Source organism: Neoarius graeffei, chromosome 7 (assembly GCF_027579695.1).
Source record: "Neoarius graeffei isolate fNeoGra1 chromosome 7, fNeoGra1.pri, whole genome shotgun sequence".
NCBI lineage: Eukaryota > Metazoa > Chordata > Actinopteri > Siluriformes > Ariidae > Neoarius > Neoarius graeffei.
Window position 1 is genome coordinate 52,159,093 of NC_083575.1, and position 17,437 is coordinate 52,176,529.

General features: G+C 39.9%; 1 protein-coding gene across 1 annotated transcript in view; it reads right to left on the reverse strand.

Annotated features, from left to right (window-relative positions):
• Positions 1-17,157, reverse strand: part of ptpn20 (protein tyrosine phosphatase non-receptor type 20) — a 67,357-nt gene extending 50,200 nt beyond the window's left edge. Inside the window, exons 1-23 of the mRNA XM_060925911.1 lie at positions 17,034-17,157; positions 16,793-16,956; positions 14,538-14,603; positions 14,246-14,425; positions 14,088-14,163; positions 11,318-11,401; positions 9,589-9,667; positions 9,345-9,498; positions 9,176-9,247; positions 8,899-9,073; positions 8,634-8,769; positions 8,388-8,526; positions 8,100-8,252; positions 7,810-7,995; positions 6,040-6,199; positions 5,644-5,884; positions 5,448-5,542; positions 3,672-3,749; positions 3,376-3,483; positions 3,171-3,287; positions 2,886-3,076; positions 626-727; positions 365-458 (exon numbers count right to left, since the gene is read on the reverse strand). Coding sequence (XP_060781894.1) covers positions 365-458; positions 626-727; positions 2,886-3,076; positions 3,171-3,287; positions 3,376-3,483; positions 3,672-3,749; positions 5,448-5,542; positions 5,644-5,884; positions 6,040-6,199; positions 7,810-7,995; positions 8,100-8,252; positions 8,388-8,526; positions 8,634-8,769; positions 8,899-9,073; positions 9,176-9,247; positions 9,345-9,498; positions 9,589-9,667; positions 11,318-11,401; positions 14,088-14,163; positions 14,246-14,425; positions 14,538-14,603; positions 16,793-16,956; positions 17,034-17,157 — 2,974 coding nt within the window. The remainder of the gene's footprint in view (positions 1-364; positions 459-625; positions 728-2,885; positions 3,077-3,170; positions 3,288-3,375; positions 3,484-3,671; positions 3,750-5,447; positions 5,543-5,643; positions 5,885-6,039; positions 6,200-7,809; positions 7,996-8,099; positions 8,253-8,387; positions 8,527-8,633; positions 8,770-8,898; positions 9,074-9,175; positions 9,248-9,344; positions 9,499-9,588; positions 9,668-11,317; positions 11,402-14,087; positions 14,164-14,245; positions 14,426-14,537; positions 14,604-16,792; positions 16,957-17,033) is intronic.
• Between the last annotated feature and the right edge of the window lie 280 nt (positions 17,158-17,437).

A 17,437-nucleotide genomic window follows, 5' to 3' on the forward strand; every position in this document is an offset into this window, starting at 1 on the left:
ATACTGTTACTACTTTCCTGTGACAGTTCTATAATTCAATAATAACTCTAAAAACTGATTTTATTTATTTATTTATTTACTTTTAAATTCTACATACATTAAAAGATCCATCCATAGACAAGCTGAGACCCTACCTCCTACCGACTAAGATTTATTATCTGAAGGGTCAACTATGGCTTGACTACCTGAATTAAGTGGGATAAGTTAGGTAAGTAATTGTAAATAATTAAAGTAATCAAATCAAGGCACGCTTAATGACCAATTATACAGTACATATACAGTTTTTTAATAAACTTCAAAAAAATTGATGTTTGGTGCCACAACTTAGACATAAAGTGTAGTCAAGATCAGTTTGCCTATTTACCAGTCTGTATTCGACCATCAAGATCGGCAGCTCCTCCGGGTATCAGGCTTTTGATATAGACCCCTCCATGGCGCACACTGGTATTGATGCCACCCTGGAAATGATGACACTGACTATTGTTTCAAAAGCTTATTTAAATGATATTTTAACATTTTTTCCCTCTATTTGTAATTATCAGCATTAGATGACAAAATATTCCTATATTAAACTGTCTCATTTTAATTTTTCCTATGTTAATTAACACTACAACTAAAGATTTACAGCAACACAGACGCCCAGACTGCCATTGACTTTCTTGAGCTCCACACAGACCAGGTCTCCTGGCCTGAGACTGGACTTAGAGGATGACCTCGAGAATGTGTCCTGCACAGGGAAGACAAGGAACAAGATCAGTCATTCTGGTGCACATTGCCTTACAAAAGTATTTACCCTTCTTAAACATTCCCACAATTTGTAATATTACAACCACGGGCTTTGAATTTCTACCATTTGATTTACACAATGTATCTAATGGGTCAGGCGGCACGGTGGTGTAGTGGTTAGCGCTGTCGCCTCACAGCAAGAAGGTCCTGGGTTCGAGCCCCGGGGCCGGCGAGGGCCTTTCTGTGCGGAGTTTGCATGTTCTCCCCGTGTCCGCGTGGGTTTCCTCCGGGTGCTCCGGTTTCCCCCACAGTCCAAAGACATGCAGGTAAGGTTAACTGGTGACTCTAAATTGACCGTAGGTGTGAATGGGAGTGTGAATGGTTGTCTGTGTCTATGTGTCAGCCCTGTGATGACCTGGCGACTTGTCCAGGGTGTACCCCGCCTTTCGCCCGTAGTCAGCTGGGATAGGCTCCAGCTTGCCTGCGACCCTGTAGAAGGATAAAGCGGCTAGAGATAATGAGATGAGATGAGATGAGATGAGATCTAATGGGTCAGTACTTGGTAGACCCATCATTGGCTGCAGTCACAGCTGCAAGTCTTGTGGGCTATGTCTCCACCATATTTGCACATTTTGATCCCAATATTTTTGCCCATTCTTCAGGGTAAAATTACTCAAGCTTTGTCAGACTGGATAGAGACAGTAAATGAACACCAATGTTCATGTTTTGCCCCAATCTCAATCAGAATGAGATCTGACAGATCTGTCCAATCAAACAGATACAAGTTTGAACAACACCCATGTAGCGTTGACATTATGTCTATTGTTGTTTTCCTGAAGGCCAACAACACCAGTTCACCAGTTTCTTCTAGGATTATCCTATGGTTGGTTCCATTCATCTTTTCCTCAGTCCTGATCAGTGTTCCAGTCCCTACTGATGAAAAGCATCTCCACAACATGATGCTACCTCCACCATGCTTCACTGTGAGGAGAGTGTTCTGTGTTTGCCAAGTCACCAAAATGCTTTTTGGCAAACACCAAATCATGTATATTTTTCTTAATTATGGGTTTTTTCTACCTTCATTACCCTTAGCCACTTCTTTGTTTCCCTGACACCTCAATGCAGAGTCAATGCAGAGTCAGTGTTGTGCAATATTCTTCCCATTTTTTTAAATTATAGATTTAATGGTGTTCTGTGAGATATTCAAAGTGTGGGATGTTTGCTTATAATCAAACAAAAATTGTCCTGGACTTGTTTTGATAATACTTAGGTTTTCATGATCATTTTATTTAGGTAGGTTCTGTGAAGCCTTCCAGGAACAGGTATATTTATACTGATATCATGTGGCTCTTTAATTACACACATGTGACCTCCATTCAACTAATGATGTGACTCCTGATGGCAACTGGCAACAAAACTAATATAACAGTTTCACAGCAATGTGAGTGAATACTTCCGCAATCATTTTTTAAAATAATTTTGTGAACTACAGTACCAGTCAAAAGTTTGGACACACCTTAAATTCAATATTTTTTCTTTATTTTTATTAATTAAAAGACACATCATGTCTTAAAGTAATGATGGATGCCATTTCTCTTTATTTAGTTGAGCGGTTCTTGATATAATATAGATTACTACAGTTGTGCAATAGGGCTATTTACTGTACTTGTATTATTTACTATTTACTCTTTGATCTCAAATACATTAAGAAGGTAAGAAATTGCACTAATTAACTTTTGACGAGGCACCTGTTAATTGAAAAGCATTCCAGGTGACTACCTCATGAAGCTGGTTATGATAATGCCAATAGTGCGCAAAGCGTCATCAAGGGAAACGCTGGCTACTTTGAAGAATCTAAAATATGAAACATATTTTAACACTTTTTTGTTTATCACATAATTCCCTATATGTTCCATATGTTATTTAATCATTTTGATGTTTTCAGCATTGTTCTACAATGTAGAAAATATAGAAAAACCTATGAATGAGTAGGGGTGTCCAATTATTATTATTTTTGACTGGTACTGTATATAAATACACTTCAGTATTATAGACTTTTTTTTGTGCAGCTTTGTGATATATAATCCCAAATAAGCCCATTTCAGATAAAGTTTAAGTTGGATGAATACCTAAAACAAGAAATAGAAATAATTTCATACCTTAGTATCTAGAATTCGTACAACAGGGATATGTAGCTTTCTTCCCATTTTGGGTATGACAGTGTTGGTGTCTGTGTCCTCCTTCACTGTCTTGTGCTCTGCATTGTGGGTAATCCGAGAGTCAAAGCCTCTCTCCAGCATCAGCCCTAAGTTGGCAGCGGTCAGAGAGCTTTTACGGTCCCCAAACTCATCTGATTATACAACAGGAAAAATTTGTTCTGTATTAAACAGTGATAGCACTGTGCTTCTATAAACAATTAAATGTTTTACAGTCTCAAGATATACATTTTGGTTGAGACACTATAAGCTCCATTTCATCTGGGCTGTTCTGTAAGATGGCAGCAGCTGCACTGAAAGTTACTCCTTCCAGACTGGTCTTATTAAGAGAAATCAGTCGTCCACCTGGATAACAAACATTGTAAAAATTACACGTAAAACCTGTAGAGTGTGCATCCACTGGGTATAGAAAAAAGGGAGGAGAGATCTCTACCTGGCCTGATTCTGCCATCTTTATCAGCTGGCCCATCAGGTATGATAGATGCAATGAAGATTCCAAGATCTAATTTTCCTGTATTGTCCTCTCCAACTATTATAAACCCTGCAGTACACATTATAAATATCACATAATATTTGTTTGCTTGGCTGGTAATAATTTAAGCAGCCTTTCACATTTCACATTAGAAAGGAGGAGGAATTGGCAACCCATTCAAGTCATAACAGTTATGCTACAGTTATGCTATAGGAATTTTTTTTGTGTGTTTTCATCAAAATATGAAATTCCATTACCAAAGCCGTGTTTTGGATCTTTCTTCAATGTAACACAGATAATTTCTCTTTCTGGTGGCGTTCTAACAGGAGTGCCGACTGTCAAAACAAAAAATGTGTTTAAAAATGACAGCATAATTGTAATTAGAATCAGTTAACATGAAAAGCACACTTAAGCACAACCCCGATTCCACAAAAGTTGGGACAAAGTACAAATTGTAAATAAAAACGGAATGCAATAATTTACAAATCTCAAAAACTGATATTGTATTCACAATAGAACATAGACAACATATCAAATGTCGAAAGTGAGACATTTTGAAATTTCATGCCAAATATTGGCTCATTTGAAATTTCATGACAGCAACACATCTCAAAAAAGTTGGGACAGGGGCAATAAGAGGCTGGAAAAGTTAAAGGTACAAAAAAGGAACAGCTGGAGGACCAAATTGCAACTCATTAGGTCAATTGGCAATAGGTCATTAACATGACTGGGTATAAAAAGAGCATCTTGGAGTGGCAGCGGCTCTCAGAAATAAAGATGGGAAGAGGATCACCAATCCCCCTAATTCTGCGCCGACAAATAGTGGAGCAATATCAGAAAGGAGTTTGACAGTGTAAAACTGCAAAGAGTTTGAACATATCATCATCTACAGTGCATAATATCATCAAAAGATTCAGAGAATCTGGAAGAATCTCTGTGCGTAAGAGTCAAGGCCAGAAAACCATACTGGGTGCCCATGATCTTTGGGCCCTTAGACGGCACTGCATCACATACAGGCGTGCTTCTGTATTGGAAATCACAAAATGGGCTCAGGAATATTTCCAGAGAACATTATCTGTGAACACAATTCACCATGCCATCCGCCGTTGCCAGCTAAAACTCCATAGTTCAAAGAAGAAGCCGTATCTAAACATGATCCAGAAGCGCAGACGTCTTCTCTGGGCCAAGGCTCATTTAAAATGGACTGTGGCAAAGTGGAAAACTGTTCTGTGGTCAGACGAATCAAAATTTGAAGTTCTTTATGGAAATCAGGGACACTGTGTCATTCGGACTAAAGAGGAGAAGGACGACCCAAGTTGTTATCAGCACTCAGTTCAGAAGCCTGCATCTCTGATGGTATGGGGTTGCATTAGTGCGTGTGGCATGGGCAGCTTACACATCTGGAAAGACACCATCAATGCTGAAAGGTATATCCAGGTTCTAGAGCAACATATGCTCCCATCCAGACGACTTCTCTTTCAGGGAAGACCTTGCATTTTCCAACATGACAATGCCAAACCACATACTGCATCAATTACAGCATCATGGCTGCGTAGAAGAAGGGTCCGGGTACTGAACTGACCAGCCTGCAGTCCAGATCTTTCACCCATAGAAAACATTTGGCGCATCATAAAACGGAAGATACGACAAAAAAGACCTAAGACAGTTGAGCAACTAGAATCCTACATTAGACAAGAATGGGTTAACATTCCTACCCCTAAACTTGAGCAACTTGTCTCCTCAGTCCCCAGACGTTTACAGACTGTTGTAAAGAGAAAAGGGGATGTCTCACAGTGGTAAACATGGCCTTGTCCCAACTTTTTTGAGATGTGTGGTTGTCATGAAATTTAAAATCACCTAATTTTTCTCTTTAAATGATACATTTTCTCAGTTTAAACATTTGATATGTCATTCATGTTCTATTCTGAATAAAATATGGAATTTTGAAACTTCCACATCATTGCATTCCATTTTTATTTACAATTTGTACTTTGTCCCAACTTTTTTGGAATCGGGGTTGTACATGAGATTACCTCTGGATGAGACTGAGTGGGGCTCAGAGTCTTGCTTTTGCAGGGAGACATTTGACATGATCCGGTAAATTGGAGAATTAAAGGGCTCTGGGGAGCTGCAAGAATTACAATTATTAGATCTTGCTCAACAACAGTAATGTACCACATGTGAATTTCTGGTCCCTATGTTTTTGAAAATGTGAAGTACTCTCAGTACCTGCAGCTCTGTCTTGGTTTCCTTATTTCACTCAGGTCTCTTATTCCTGCACTGTCATGTGTTTCTTGCAGGTCTTTTGACTGATGGATCTTAACTGAAAGGTCATCGCATGACTTGCTTATGGAGTTCATAGATGAAATTCCCAGACCAACATTGTTGAGCCCAACTTCGGAACATGACATCCTCTTCAACAGGTTTTGTCGAGCATGCCATATCCAAGGATGGTTCACTTTGTTGCCATCTGGAGAAAAATAAAACCCTCTAAATTGCAGCCTAAGACATTGGAAGAACACTCAGATAATTACTATATAATGGTCTCTTCTGTAAAGAAGCTCTATTACCATGGTGGTTAACAGTGACACAGTAGAAGTAACAGGAGTTATTTAATGAAAGCACCTGATACTGAACTGTAGGTGAGCTGTCGAGAGGTCATCTCACTGTGGAATTTGTGCTGAGCAGAACAGAGATCCAGGAGGTATTGTGCTATCTTGGAACCCTCAGTTACAAAGGAGTGCTTTTTCCCACTGGGTCCACATTCCACAGTGAACTTCCGCCACTACGGGAGAGAAAGAGCAGCTTCAGACATCACCAGCTGCCTTATACACTCACTGAACACTTTATTAGGAAAATCTGTACACCTACTAATTCATGCAATTATCTAATCAGCCAATTTTGTGGCAGCAGTGCAGTGCATAAAATCATGTAGGTATGGGCCAGCAGCTTCAGGTAATGTTCACATCAACCATCAGAATGTGGAAAAATGTGATCTCTGTGATTTTAACTGTGGCATGGTTGTTGGTGCCAGATGGACTGGTTTGAGTATTTCAGATACTGCTGATCTCCTGGGGTTTCCACACACAACACTCTCTAGAGTTTACACAGGATGGTGGAAAAAAAACCCAACCAAACATTGAGTTAGTGATAGTTCTGTGGGTGGAAACGTCTTGTTGATAAGAGAGGTCAGAGGGAAATGGCCAGATATGTTCGAACTGCCAGGAAAGATATAGCAACTCATAGGAACACTTTACAACCATGGTGAGCAGAAAAGCATGCAACAGCAGAAGACCACATTGGGTTCCACTCCTGCCAGCCAAGAACAGGGATCTTAGAAGTTCCTATTAAAGTGGCCGGTGAGTATAGATCCTATTTTGAATCATTTATGACTTTATATTTAACTGTTAATATTTAACTGTTGACTGTTAATCTGTAGCCACCAAACTTTATTTTACTCTGTATGAAATATAGAGTAGAGTGGGGTAATACGCCCCCATGGGGTAATACGCCCCCGGCCTGTTTTACCCAAAATAACCACCAGATGGCGCAAAGTTACATTTCTATTGTTGCTATGGACTGGCTTGTGGATCGCATATCAGCAACACAGTGGAGAGAAATCAAATTTCATGGTAAGTGATATAATTTTCAGATATCAGTAAAACTGTATTTAGATAGCTGCTATTTCATCAGATATCACAGCTGTGTATGTGGTATGAGTAGACAAGTCAGTACGTTAAAAAAAATACATTAGGTATAAAAAGTTGAATCACATTTTGAAAGTAAGACCCTTTTTTGTAAAAGTGTAGTCTGTGGGGTAAAATGCCCCCTTAATGGCGGGGTAAATGGCCCCCAGGGGGCATCGTTTCCTTTTATCATAATTACTGTATTTCATACATTTCTGAATAGCAGATAGCTAATGAATTCATTGATTCAATTAGCATTATTTATTGATGCACTTGTTCTTTGTTAATTCATGTTCAATCCACACAAAATTATATTGAAATTAATATGCGAAATATAATAAAATAATGCATCTATTCATTAATTCAGGGATATTTTCTTGTTTCTTTCACATTATAGGCTTAAGTAAACACTTTTGCTATCCAAACAGCTTTTTTTGAGTGAGGAGGCCTATTGCCCCACCTCAGGGGGCCTTTTACCCCACTGGGGGGGTAAAAGGCCCCCTTGGCACAATGTTTCTTTTTGTTAAAAAAAAATTAAGTATTAACTTTAGGTGGCATTATTGTTCATGTCACTGTTGTCAAAAACTATGATTAAAACTAAACACATGGTTCATTTCAACTTGGAGAAAAACTGAATTTTCCTTAAGGGGGGCTTTTTCCCCCCACTCTACTCTAATGTAGAAGTCAGGTTTAGAGCTGCTGTACTCACACTTGTGGAAATACTGTCGGTTTCAGACCACTGAAATCTGCGGATTAATATCCGACAGTTGTTCTTGACTTCATAAACCATAATCCCTTTAGCACAAACTCCAAGGATGAGTTCTCCAATGGCAAGCTTCTTCTCTCGAGCAACCCGATGAAACAGCACCCCGTATTCCTGCAGCTGTTGTGCAATCTGTGGATGTGTGCAAGAATGTATCACTGAGAGGCAAAATACCAAATATTCTGCCTAAAAACTGTCACAAACTGTTGTATTTCTAAAACTATTTTTTTTATAACCTTTAAAAATTCTATCTCCGCATCTTCTGGAAGCATATTTGCATTACTGGCATGTAATGTTGCCAACTCATCCCTCACACCGGACAAGGCCATTTTTTCCATCAGTCTTTTTGGAATGTAGTGTTCCATCTGGAAGTAGGTCTTTCCATACACCTGGATAAAATCAGTAACATTACTGCAAAATAAACAGTGCATTATAAGGTAGGATGGAGGAAATGAAGTGGATATACTGATAGCCTTCCAATCCACTGAATGCACAAATAATTCAAGTGCTACACTGTATTTTACCTCTGGTATATAGTCTCCAAACTCAGCCTGCAGAGCCAAGGCAGCAAGGAACATGGCAGTGTCCTCATTACAGTCCACTCTGCCTTCCAAAATATCTCTCCTCAGCTGGATATAGTACTGATGACGTGTGAGTTTGTGCCTTCCAAATCAAACAACAGGAGCTTATTGTCCTTTTCTTAAATGCTAGAGTAAATTCTCCAAAGTGAAGCTAGTACCAGACACAGAATTGTGCACAATTACACTTACAATATATAGGAGACATCATCAGCAAAAAATTTAATGCGGAGAAACAGGGTGAATGTCGAAGTTGCTACTTTCTTCCAACAATCTGGTGCCACTTTGGAGATTTTTGTCTCATGGTTCAAAAAGAAAAATTCATCATCTAGTCGAGATATAACATGCAAAGGCATTCAGTTATTAAACCAAATAAAAGCATTCGTTAAATAGGTGACACGATGGAATTGTGAAAACTTTGAAAATAACTGTCAGACAGTAACAAAATGAATAATACCATCCATGAAAGCAAGGCCGAAGTAAAAATGCTCCACAAGGTTTGCATGAGCGACGACCATGTCAAAGACATCTCTTCCCCTTGACTTGATATCACACCTCACCACCACACACTGTGCATTTGGCATCATCACAATAACTTCCCTCTGGGATAAGGAAGACCTTCCTTTCTTTGACTGTATTGAACGACAGGCCACAGTATCAAAGACAAAAGGAACATTCATTCTAACTGGTATAACAATCCTAAACATTATCTATGATATTAAAATAAAGTTTACCACTATAGATCCAGGCAGCTCTAAAATAATTTGAGGCGCATCAGCCATTCTTATAAACTCAGGTCCTAGAGTCTGAAAACCAAAACACAGAAAATACACACATTATTACAATACAATAAAGAGATAAGTTTATATATTAAAAACAAACAAACAAAACAGAAAAATGTACTTTTGTTTTCCTTTGGCTGAGGCTGATTCTAGACTCGCTGAGAGGAAGAGAAGGATTGGAAAGTCTGTGTTCAGTTTTGCAGGGCGTGTTATGGTATGAATTCCTTGACGGCCAACTGTTTACACCTCCACTATGATGAGCACCGTGTTGAATTCTGGGACATCAAATCAGAAGTCCTTCCCATCAGAGAAAAATAATTGTCTAACATCAACTACTGCCCAAACTATGTTTCAGATCTGTTTACCTGCTCTGAATGCTTTGGTACGCAGGCATCTGTGAGCATCTGTGCTTGAGGGACCAGAATTTCTGTTGATTTACAGCTCCTGGTCAATAAAACATACTGTATTAAAAATACACCATAACCCAGTGATGCCTGGTTGAGATATAAGGACTAAAATCTGATATCTGTCAGTTGCTTGACAATGAACCTGTTAGAGTTGAGCAATGCATTATAATGACAAGGACTCATCAATGGCATAATAAGAATTATGTAGGGCAAACTAGTATACACACACAACTTGGAGTCAGGTATGTAGCTGCATTAATGATTTCAAATGTTTAAGTGTCTCAAGTCTGTTATGCAGTGGCACGGTGGTGTAGTGGTTAGTACTGTTGCCTCACAGCAAGAAGGTCCTGGGTTCAAGCCCAGCAGCTGACGGGGGCCTTTCTGTGTGGAGTTTGCATGTTCTCCCTGTGTCTGCGTGGGTTTCCTCCGGGTGTTCTGGTTTTCCCCACAGTCCAAAAACATGTAGGTTAGGCTAATTGGTGGCTCTAAACTGACCATAGGTGTGAATGGTTGTTTGTCTCTATGTGTCAGCCCTGTGATAACCTGGTGATTTGTCCAGGGCATACCCCGCCTCTCACCTATTGTCAGCTAGGATAGGCTCCTGCGACCCTGTACAGGATAAGCGGTTATGGATAATGGATGGATGGATGGAAAGTCTGTAGGTTTATGTCATGCTGCCTTTGAATACCAAAGATGGTAAACAGAAAGGCTGTAACCCCTTCATTCAAACCATCCATCCATCCATTATCTGTAGCCGCTTATCCTGTCCTACAGGGTCGCAGGCGTGCTGGAGCCTATCCCAGCTGACTATGGGCAAGAGGTGGGGTACACCCTGGACAAGTCGCCCAGGGCTGACACAGAGACAAACAACCATTCACACTCACATTCACACCTACGGTCAATTTAGAGCCACCAGTATAGCCTAACCTGCATGTCTTTGGACTGTGGGGGAAACCGGAGCACCCGGAGGAAACCCATGCAGACAACTCCACACAGAAAGGCCCTTGCCGGCCGCTGGGCTTGAACCCAGGATCTTCTTGCTGTGAGGTGACAGTGCTAATCACTACATCACTGTGCCACCACTCTCATCTGTCCTTTTGTTTAATTTGCATTTTCACTGAACTTGACAATGTGGCCTTTGTCTACTGTTAGCTTCTCCTCCAAAGCCATTTCCCAGGGGAAAAAGGGATCATGACACCTAGGAATGCATTTAACATGAATCTTTTTAATCACTGCAGATGGTCTGTTACTGATCTGTCAGCATTCTGGGGTGAAATAGCCCAAATGAAAATAAAGCGAGGGGGTGTTTCACCTGGCACAAAGCTCAATAGTAGGCCGCATGAATTTACACTCAGGCCTAGAATGAAATCAGCCTCAGCCTTGCTTCTTCATATCATTCTGTGTATTTGGTTTTTAACCATCAGTAGTACTGTTATTGTTCATTTCATTAGAAAACTAAAATAATCCACCGTAAAACATTTGTGAGTGGCAAATAATGTGGTGAGGATGCCAAAAAAGAAACCTTCTATGACCATCTGTTCCTGTTGTAACCTGTCATATTTCACCAGACAATTTTGAAAATGCATCATATAAAACCATTTCATGCCCTTATTGACAAAGAAATTCCATTCAAGCATACAATTTAGTGTCATACAGAGACACTGTAGCTAGGAAAGGCTTGGATCACCCTGTTTCAGCTCTGAGTCAAATGAAAGTCTCTCTGCTGCATTTGCATCCCCTTGTGCATATCCAGGGTACATTATCCGTTTTCCTGTCAAACCAGTAGAGAAATAGATAATTAATCAAAGAGCTACAAAACATGCAACACAAAATAACCTCACACAGACTGGATCTTTTCTGTATCCAAACAGCAGAACACCACAACAGGGTCTAACTCTAAGCAGCTTAGCTTAGGCTGATAATCACTTTTCAGTCAGCTGTTCAGTTTATGGTAAACCTTTAATCCGATTGTGAATCCCTGGCTGGTTTTAAGGCAAGCATAACGTGAGCATTGTTTTGCATTACTATCTGTCTTACAGTTAGCATATATCAGCTGTATATTCATGATGAGCCATGAAGAAATTAAAATCAGTATATAATGGATACATATTTAATTGATGAAGTAACAGTATGAAAGTGCACACCATTTTAAGTTCTATTCAAACATTATTTGTTTGAGATTTAATACATCTACCACACTTTAGCTGCTTGATGTAGTACTTAAATAGTATTTCATTAATTTTGAACACAATTAACTTATACATCATTATTGCATTTTATTATTTAAAAGGTGGCACGGTGGTGTAGTTGCCTCACAGCAAGAAGGTTCTGGGTTCGAGCTCAGCGGTCGACGAGGGCCTTTCTGTGCGGAGTTTGCATGTTCTCCCCGTGTCTGCGTGGGTTTCCTCCGGGTGCTCCGGTTTCCCCCACAGTCCAAAGACATGTAGGTTAGGCTAACTGGTGGCTCTAAATTGTACATAGGTGTGCGTGTGTGTGAATGGTTGAGAGAAGAAAACCTCTATAATAATCCAGTAGAAGGCAATGGGAAACCACTACTGTAATGTTCCCTAGACACTTTGATGGCTGAAGCTGTCAGAGCAGCCACGTCACTGTAGTGATGTGCCAAAATTGATGGATGGATTATTTAAAAAAAAAAGCTAAATGGCCAAAAGTATAGATTTTTGTGCAGAAATATTGAGCTAGATTAAGAATAACAGAAACAGTATAATATTGTTCAGTAACTCATAGTAGCAGTAGTATTACAAGATGTCTGAAAAGTCAGGACCCAATGAGAATATGTTGAGCAAATATGTTGATCTGTATATGTTGATCAAAATCCACAAAACATGATACAGTGGCTAGAAAAATGCATTGGGCATAAAGATAAACATGCAAAGCATGTGTTATAAATACAAATACAATATTAAGTATATGTACTTTTACTCTCATTGGTTCCTGGCATATAGTTTCACTACAAAAATACTACTAATGAATACTGGGTAATTACTCATAAAGTAATAAAATAATGCAATAATTGCTGAGTTTTATATCTGCTGAAAAACTACTATCTAACTACTGATTAATTATTGTGCAATTACCAAGTAATTACCCAGAATGAATTAGTCATTAATAGGAATAACTTATGTGCTACTATAGTATTACTCATTAATATAGTACTACTATAAATTATTAAACATTATATAAATTGTCATTTATTTACTCCCACTAGTTTGATGTCATAGACATAAAATCAATGGCTGCAACACCCAAAAGTGTTATTTTATATATATATATATATGTGTGTGTGTGTGTGTGTGTGTGTGTGTGTGTGTGTGTGTGTATGTGTGTGTGTATGTGTGTGTGTGTGTGTGTTATTTACCAGCTGGGAGTTCCGTATGGTGAAATACCGTGACCGAGGTCTTGAAAGTACTGAGCGAGGCCCTCTGGGCCGAGGTCAGTATTCAAGGCCGAGGTCACGGTATTTCACCATACGGACCGACCTTAAGCTGGTAAATAATACATTTATTTTTTTCTTTACCAAATTCTAACAGAAAACGAGAGCGCCCGAAAGGGAAAACCGAGCCGAGCCGCCATTTTGAATCCTCATTCACGGCTGTAATGCAAATTGCTTCCTCCTCGGTATACAAGTGCACTTCCATGGCAGGAAAAAAAAACTACATTTTGCTGCCTATGTAGTCCTCTATTTATACAAAATTGAGTCATTCAGGATTCAGCCATGGTTTTGCTCGGCGTTAGCAACAGTTAGAGGTTTTTAGCTTTCTCCTGAAATTTTTTCTTTTATTTCTTCTTCCTCAGGGTAGTAAAACTCGCTTTCACTGTGAAGACTGTCGTTATCGCTATCCATGCTGTAAAATTAATGATATTCTCCTGAGAGATGCTGGCAAAAATTTATAAGATTTTTGATAATCTTATAAATAAATCTTATAAAAAAAGATAAATGTTGACAAAAAATGCTACTATGTTTGTTGTTGTTGTGAACGAGCAAGTCGCCAGAGGTCCGTAACTGGGGTCCGTATCGTAGGATACGGACCCACTCGCCAGCCAATCAGAGCGCAGGATTTTATGGAAACCGAACCGCAAAAAAATATATATAATTAATATATTCAATATGCCAGAGTTTTGCATGTGCTCCATGTGTCCAAAGATATATCCTCTGGGTTTCCAGTTTCCAACCAGAAAGTATGCTAGTAAGTGGCTTGAATGATGGAATCAATGAATGAACGAAGTGTCAAAAAGCTTGAAGCAAATAGTCACCTGACATATCATGGATCAGGACATGCCACTAAAGTCCTGATTACTCAACCAACCAAGAATGGCTTGTTCGCTACTCATACAGTAATTAAATTATTCAAGTGTATAGTACTGATATTTGGGAATATTAAAGTACCTAGTTCTACAAACACATAGCTTTCTAAATACATTGTAAGCAGTCTTACCATGAAGTCTTTCTCTGACCATCAAACTTCTGCCACTTAACTGCACTGTGTTCTCTGTGAGAGTGGGTTGGCTAACCTAGAAACACACAAAAATATTATGAAAAAAACTGACTCAAGCTGCTCTGAACCTTGAATGATTTGTTCTGCTTAAGACATACAGAGTTTTGGAAGAGCTCTTCCACCAGCCGTTGGATGACTTTGTTGGGTGGTCGCAGGATTGAGGCTTTATCGTGTGATTCACAGGCCTCTAGGATGGTGCTGAGGTTCCCTCGCCGATGGGCCGCATCATCACACATGCTCAGGAGGAGGGAGTTCAGAGAATCACTCAGCTGAACAGGCTGCACAACAAAAAAGGACATTTGCAGTTTTGTAGTTCAAAGGTGAGTTATTCAACCAAACTAAGCAGCTATATGTGGCATTCTAATGAAATCGTTTTGTTGTTGGACTCACTTGGTTTTGAGGAATGTGATAGTCAACTGACCAATAGAGAGTCATACCAAGAGAGTATACAATCATCTGAAAAGAAAAGATTTTAAATCCACTATATTTTAGAAATAGTCATTGTATAAATCCTATACTGCTTTTTTTTTTAAACTGGCCTCCACTATGGCAAGACTAGTAGCTAAATCAATCAGCACTCTTTGTCTGTGTGTCTGTCTGGGGAGCTGAGTTCAAATATGTGTACATCCATCCATTATCTGTAGCCGCTTATCCTGTACAGGGTCGCAGGCAAGCTGGAGCCTATCCCAGCTGACTATGGGCGAGAGGCGGGGTACACCCTGGACAAGTCGCCAGGTTATCGCAGGGCTGACACATAAAGACAAACAGCCATTCACACTCATGGTCAATTTAGAGCCACCAATTAGCCTAACCTGCATGTCTTTGGAGGAAACCAGAGCACCCAGAGGAAGCCCACGCAGACACGGGGAGAACATGCAAATTCCACACAGAAAGGTCCCCATCGGCCACTGGGCTCGAACCCATGACCTTCTTGCTGTGAGGCGACAGGGCTAACCACTACACCACCATGCCGCCCAATATGTTTACATCTATTGTCAAAAGTACAACATATGTGGACACCTGACCAATCATGCTCATATGTACTTTTTGAACATACCATTCCAAATATAGTCCCCCTTTTCTGTAATAATAACTTCCACTCTTCTGGGAAGACTTTCCACTAGATTTTGCAGCATTTTTAAAAAATTTTTTATGGACTTCACTTTGTGCACAGTTGCATTGTCCTGCTGAAACAAATTTGGTCAAGGCTCCATACGTAGTTACAGTGAAGGGAACTCTGCTACAGGGGCATTTTTAGCCTCAGTCCATTGTAGAAACGCAGTTACATATATAACCCCAAGGTTTCTGATGGGGCCTTAACTTCCTAAACAGTTTGGACCCTTGTCTGATAGGGTAACATTATGTTGTAACGAGTTTACTTTTTTCCATGATGTCTAGTTATTATGGCTATGGGCGACATGGTAGTGTAAGTGGTTAGCACAGTCACCTCACAGCAAGAAGGTTCTGGGTTCGAGCCCAGTGACCAGTGGGGGCCTTTCTGTGTGGAGTTTGCATGTTCTCTCCGTGTCTGTGCAGGTTTCCTCTGGGTGCTCCAGTTTCCCCATAGTTCAAAGACATGTGGTTAGGTTAACATGGAATGGCCTTGGGCTGAGGTGCCCTTGAGCGAGGCACCTAACTCCCAACTGCTCCCCAGGCGCTGTTAGCATGGCTGCTCTGGGTATGTGTGTGTGCTCATTGCTTGTGTGTGTGTCCACTGCTTTAGATGGGTTAAATGCAGAGAGGAATTTCACAAGCGTGTGATGAATAAAGTTGTTGTTGTTCTTCTTCTTCTATCCAGCACTAGATGGCAGATTCACTGTCATAGTCACTTTAATTCTTCCAGTTCTGATACATGCGTCCCTCCTTATGACTCCTCTATCAATACAGACCAAATTTAATCCATGTTTATATAAATTTAATCCAAATTTATATCCCTCATCAAAAAATTCCTGTGCAGGGATTGGCCAAGTATGGCTCACATGACATAAAATAGTTTCACCACTGATTATGTACGTTGTGACATAAAAAAATTTATATGGTGTGAGTCAGTTATGGTATATCCTGGATATACCATGAACTGATGTCACAATTTCAAGCTATACTGCCAACTTGAGTCAAAGCTGTGGCTCCGCGAGTATTTTTCTGTGTGTAGCTCTACGTATCATGCCTAGCAAGGTAGGCGATAGCATGGTACATTGCACATGCGCAGGTCGAAGGTCATGCAATGTAAACAACAAACATGGCTGCCTTCAGTGAGTTTATGACAAGATTCAATCTTACCACTTTTAGTTTAGAATTTTTTGACGAGGGATATAAATCAAATATACCATGCACTGAGAGGCACCAGGAATTATGGATTCTCTTGCACCCCTCAGAAAATAGTACTATGCCAGTCACTTCAGAGAATCCATAATTTCAACTGGCACCTCTCAGTGCATGGTATATTTGATTAATATGGTATGTCACTTGCATCCAGGATGTATTTCATATGAAAAATATGAGTGGAGTATCTCCCAGTCAGACACTCATGTCTATATAATAAATACACACACACACACACACACACACACACACACATATATATATATATATATATATATATATATATATATATATATATATATAAAAAATGTACCAATGCTCACCTTCTCCATAGCCTTTCTGGTGCTGATAACACGGCCCTGCAGCATCTCTGGTGCAGTGAAGGCACACGCCTCATCCGTGATTGTGCAGTTCTTAAATGCTAGTGTACCATTCGCAGACAAGAGTAGTGATGTCGGACTTATGATGCTGCAGATGTTGCTATGACCTACCGTAGAAAAACAAACTGGATTTTTACTCAACATGAAATAGACCACGATTCTATTGCTTGCCTGCATGCTTTACCTGTGCCAAAGAGATCCTGCAATGATTCAGCAGACATAAGCAGTAGGACCCAGACCTCATCCTCCTCCAGTGGTCCTCCTCTAGCCTCCAACACTTCAGCTAGGGTCACAAACGTGCTGCTCATCCTGTACTCTCACAGGACACACTCCTGAGCACAAAGAATCTAGCTCACTAAATGGAGGCAGGTGGAGATAAGAGAAAGAAGAAGGTGAATGTGGATTAATGATGGGGACAAAAAACAGTTTTCATCAGCATCATTAGTAGCAACAAAATATACTGCCCTGCCAAGAAAATAGTCGTGCACTCTAATATTTGTTTGGACCACCTTTAGCTTTGAAAACAGCATGTATTTGCCATGACATTGTTTCAGTAAACTTATGCAATGTGACAACATTTATTTCAGT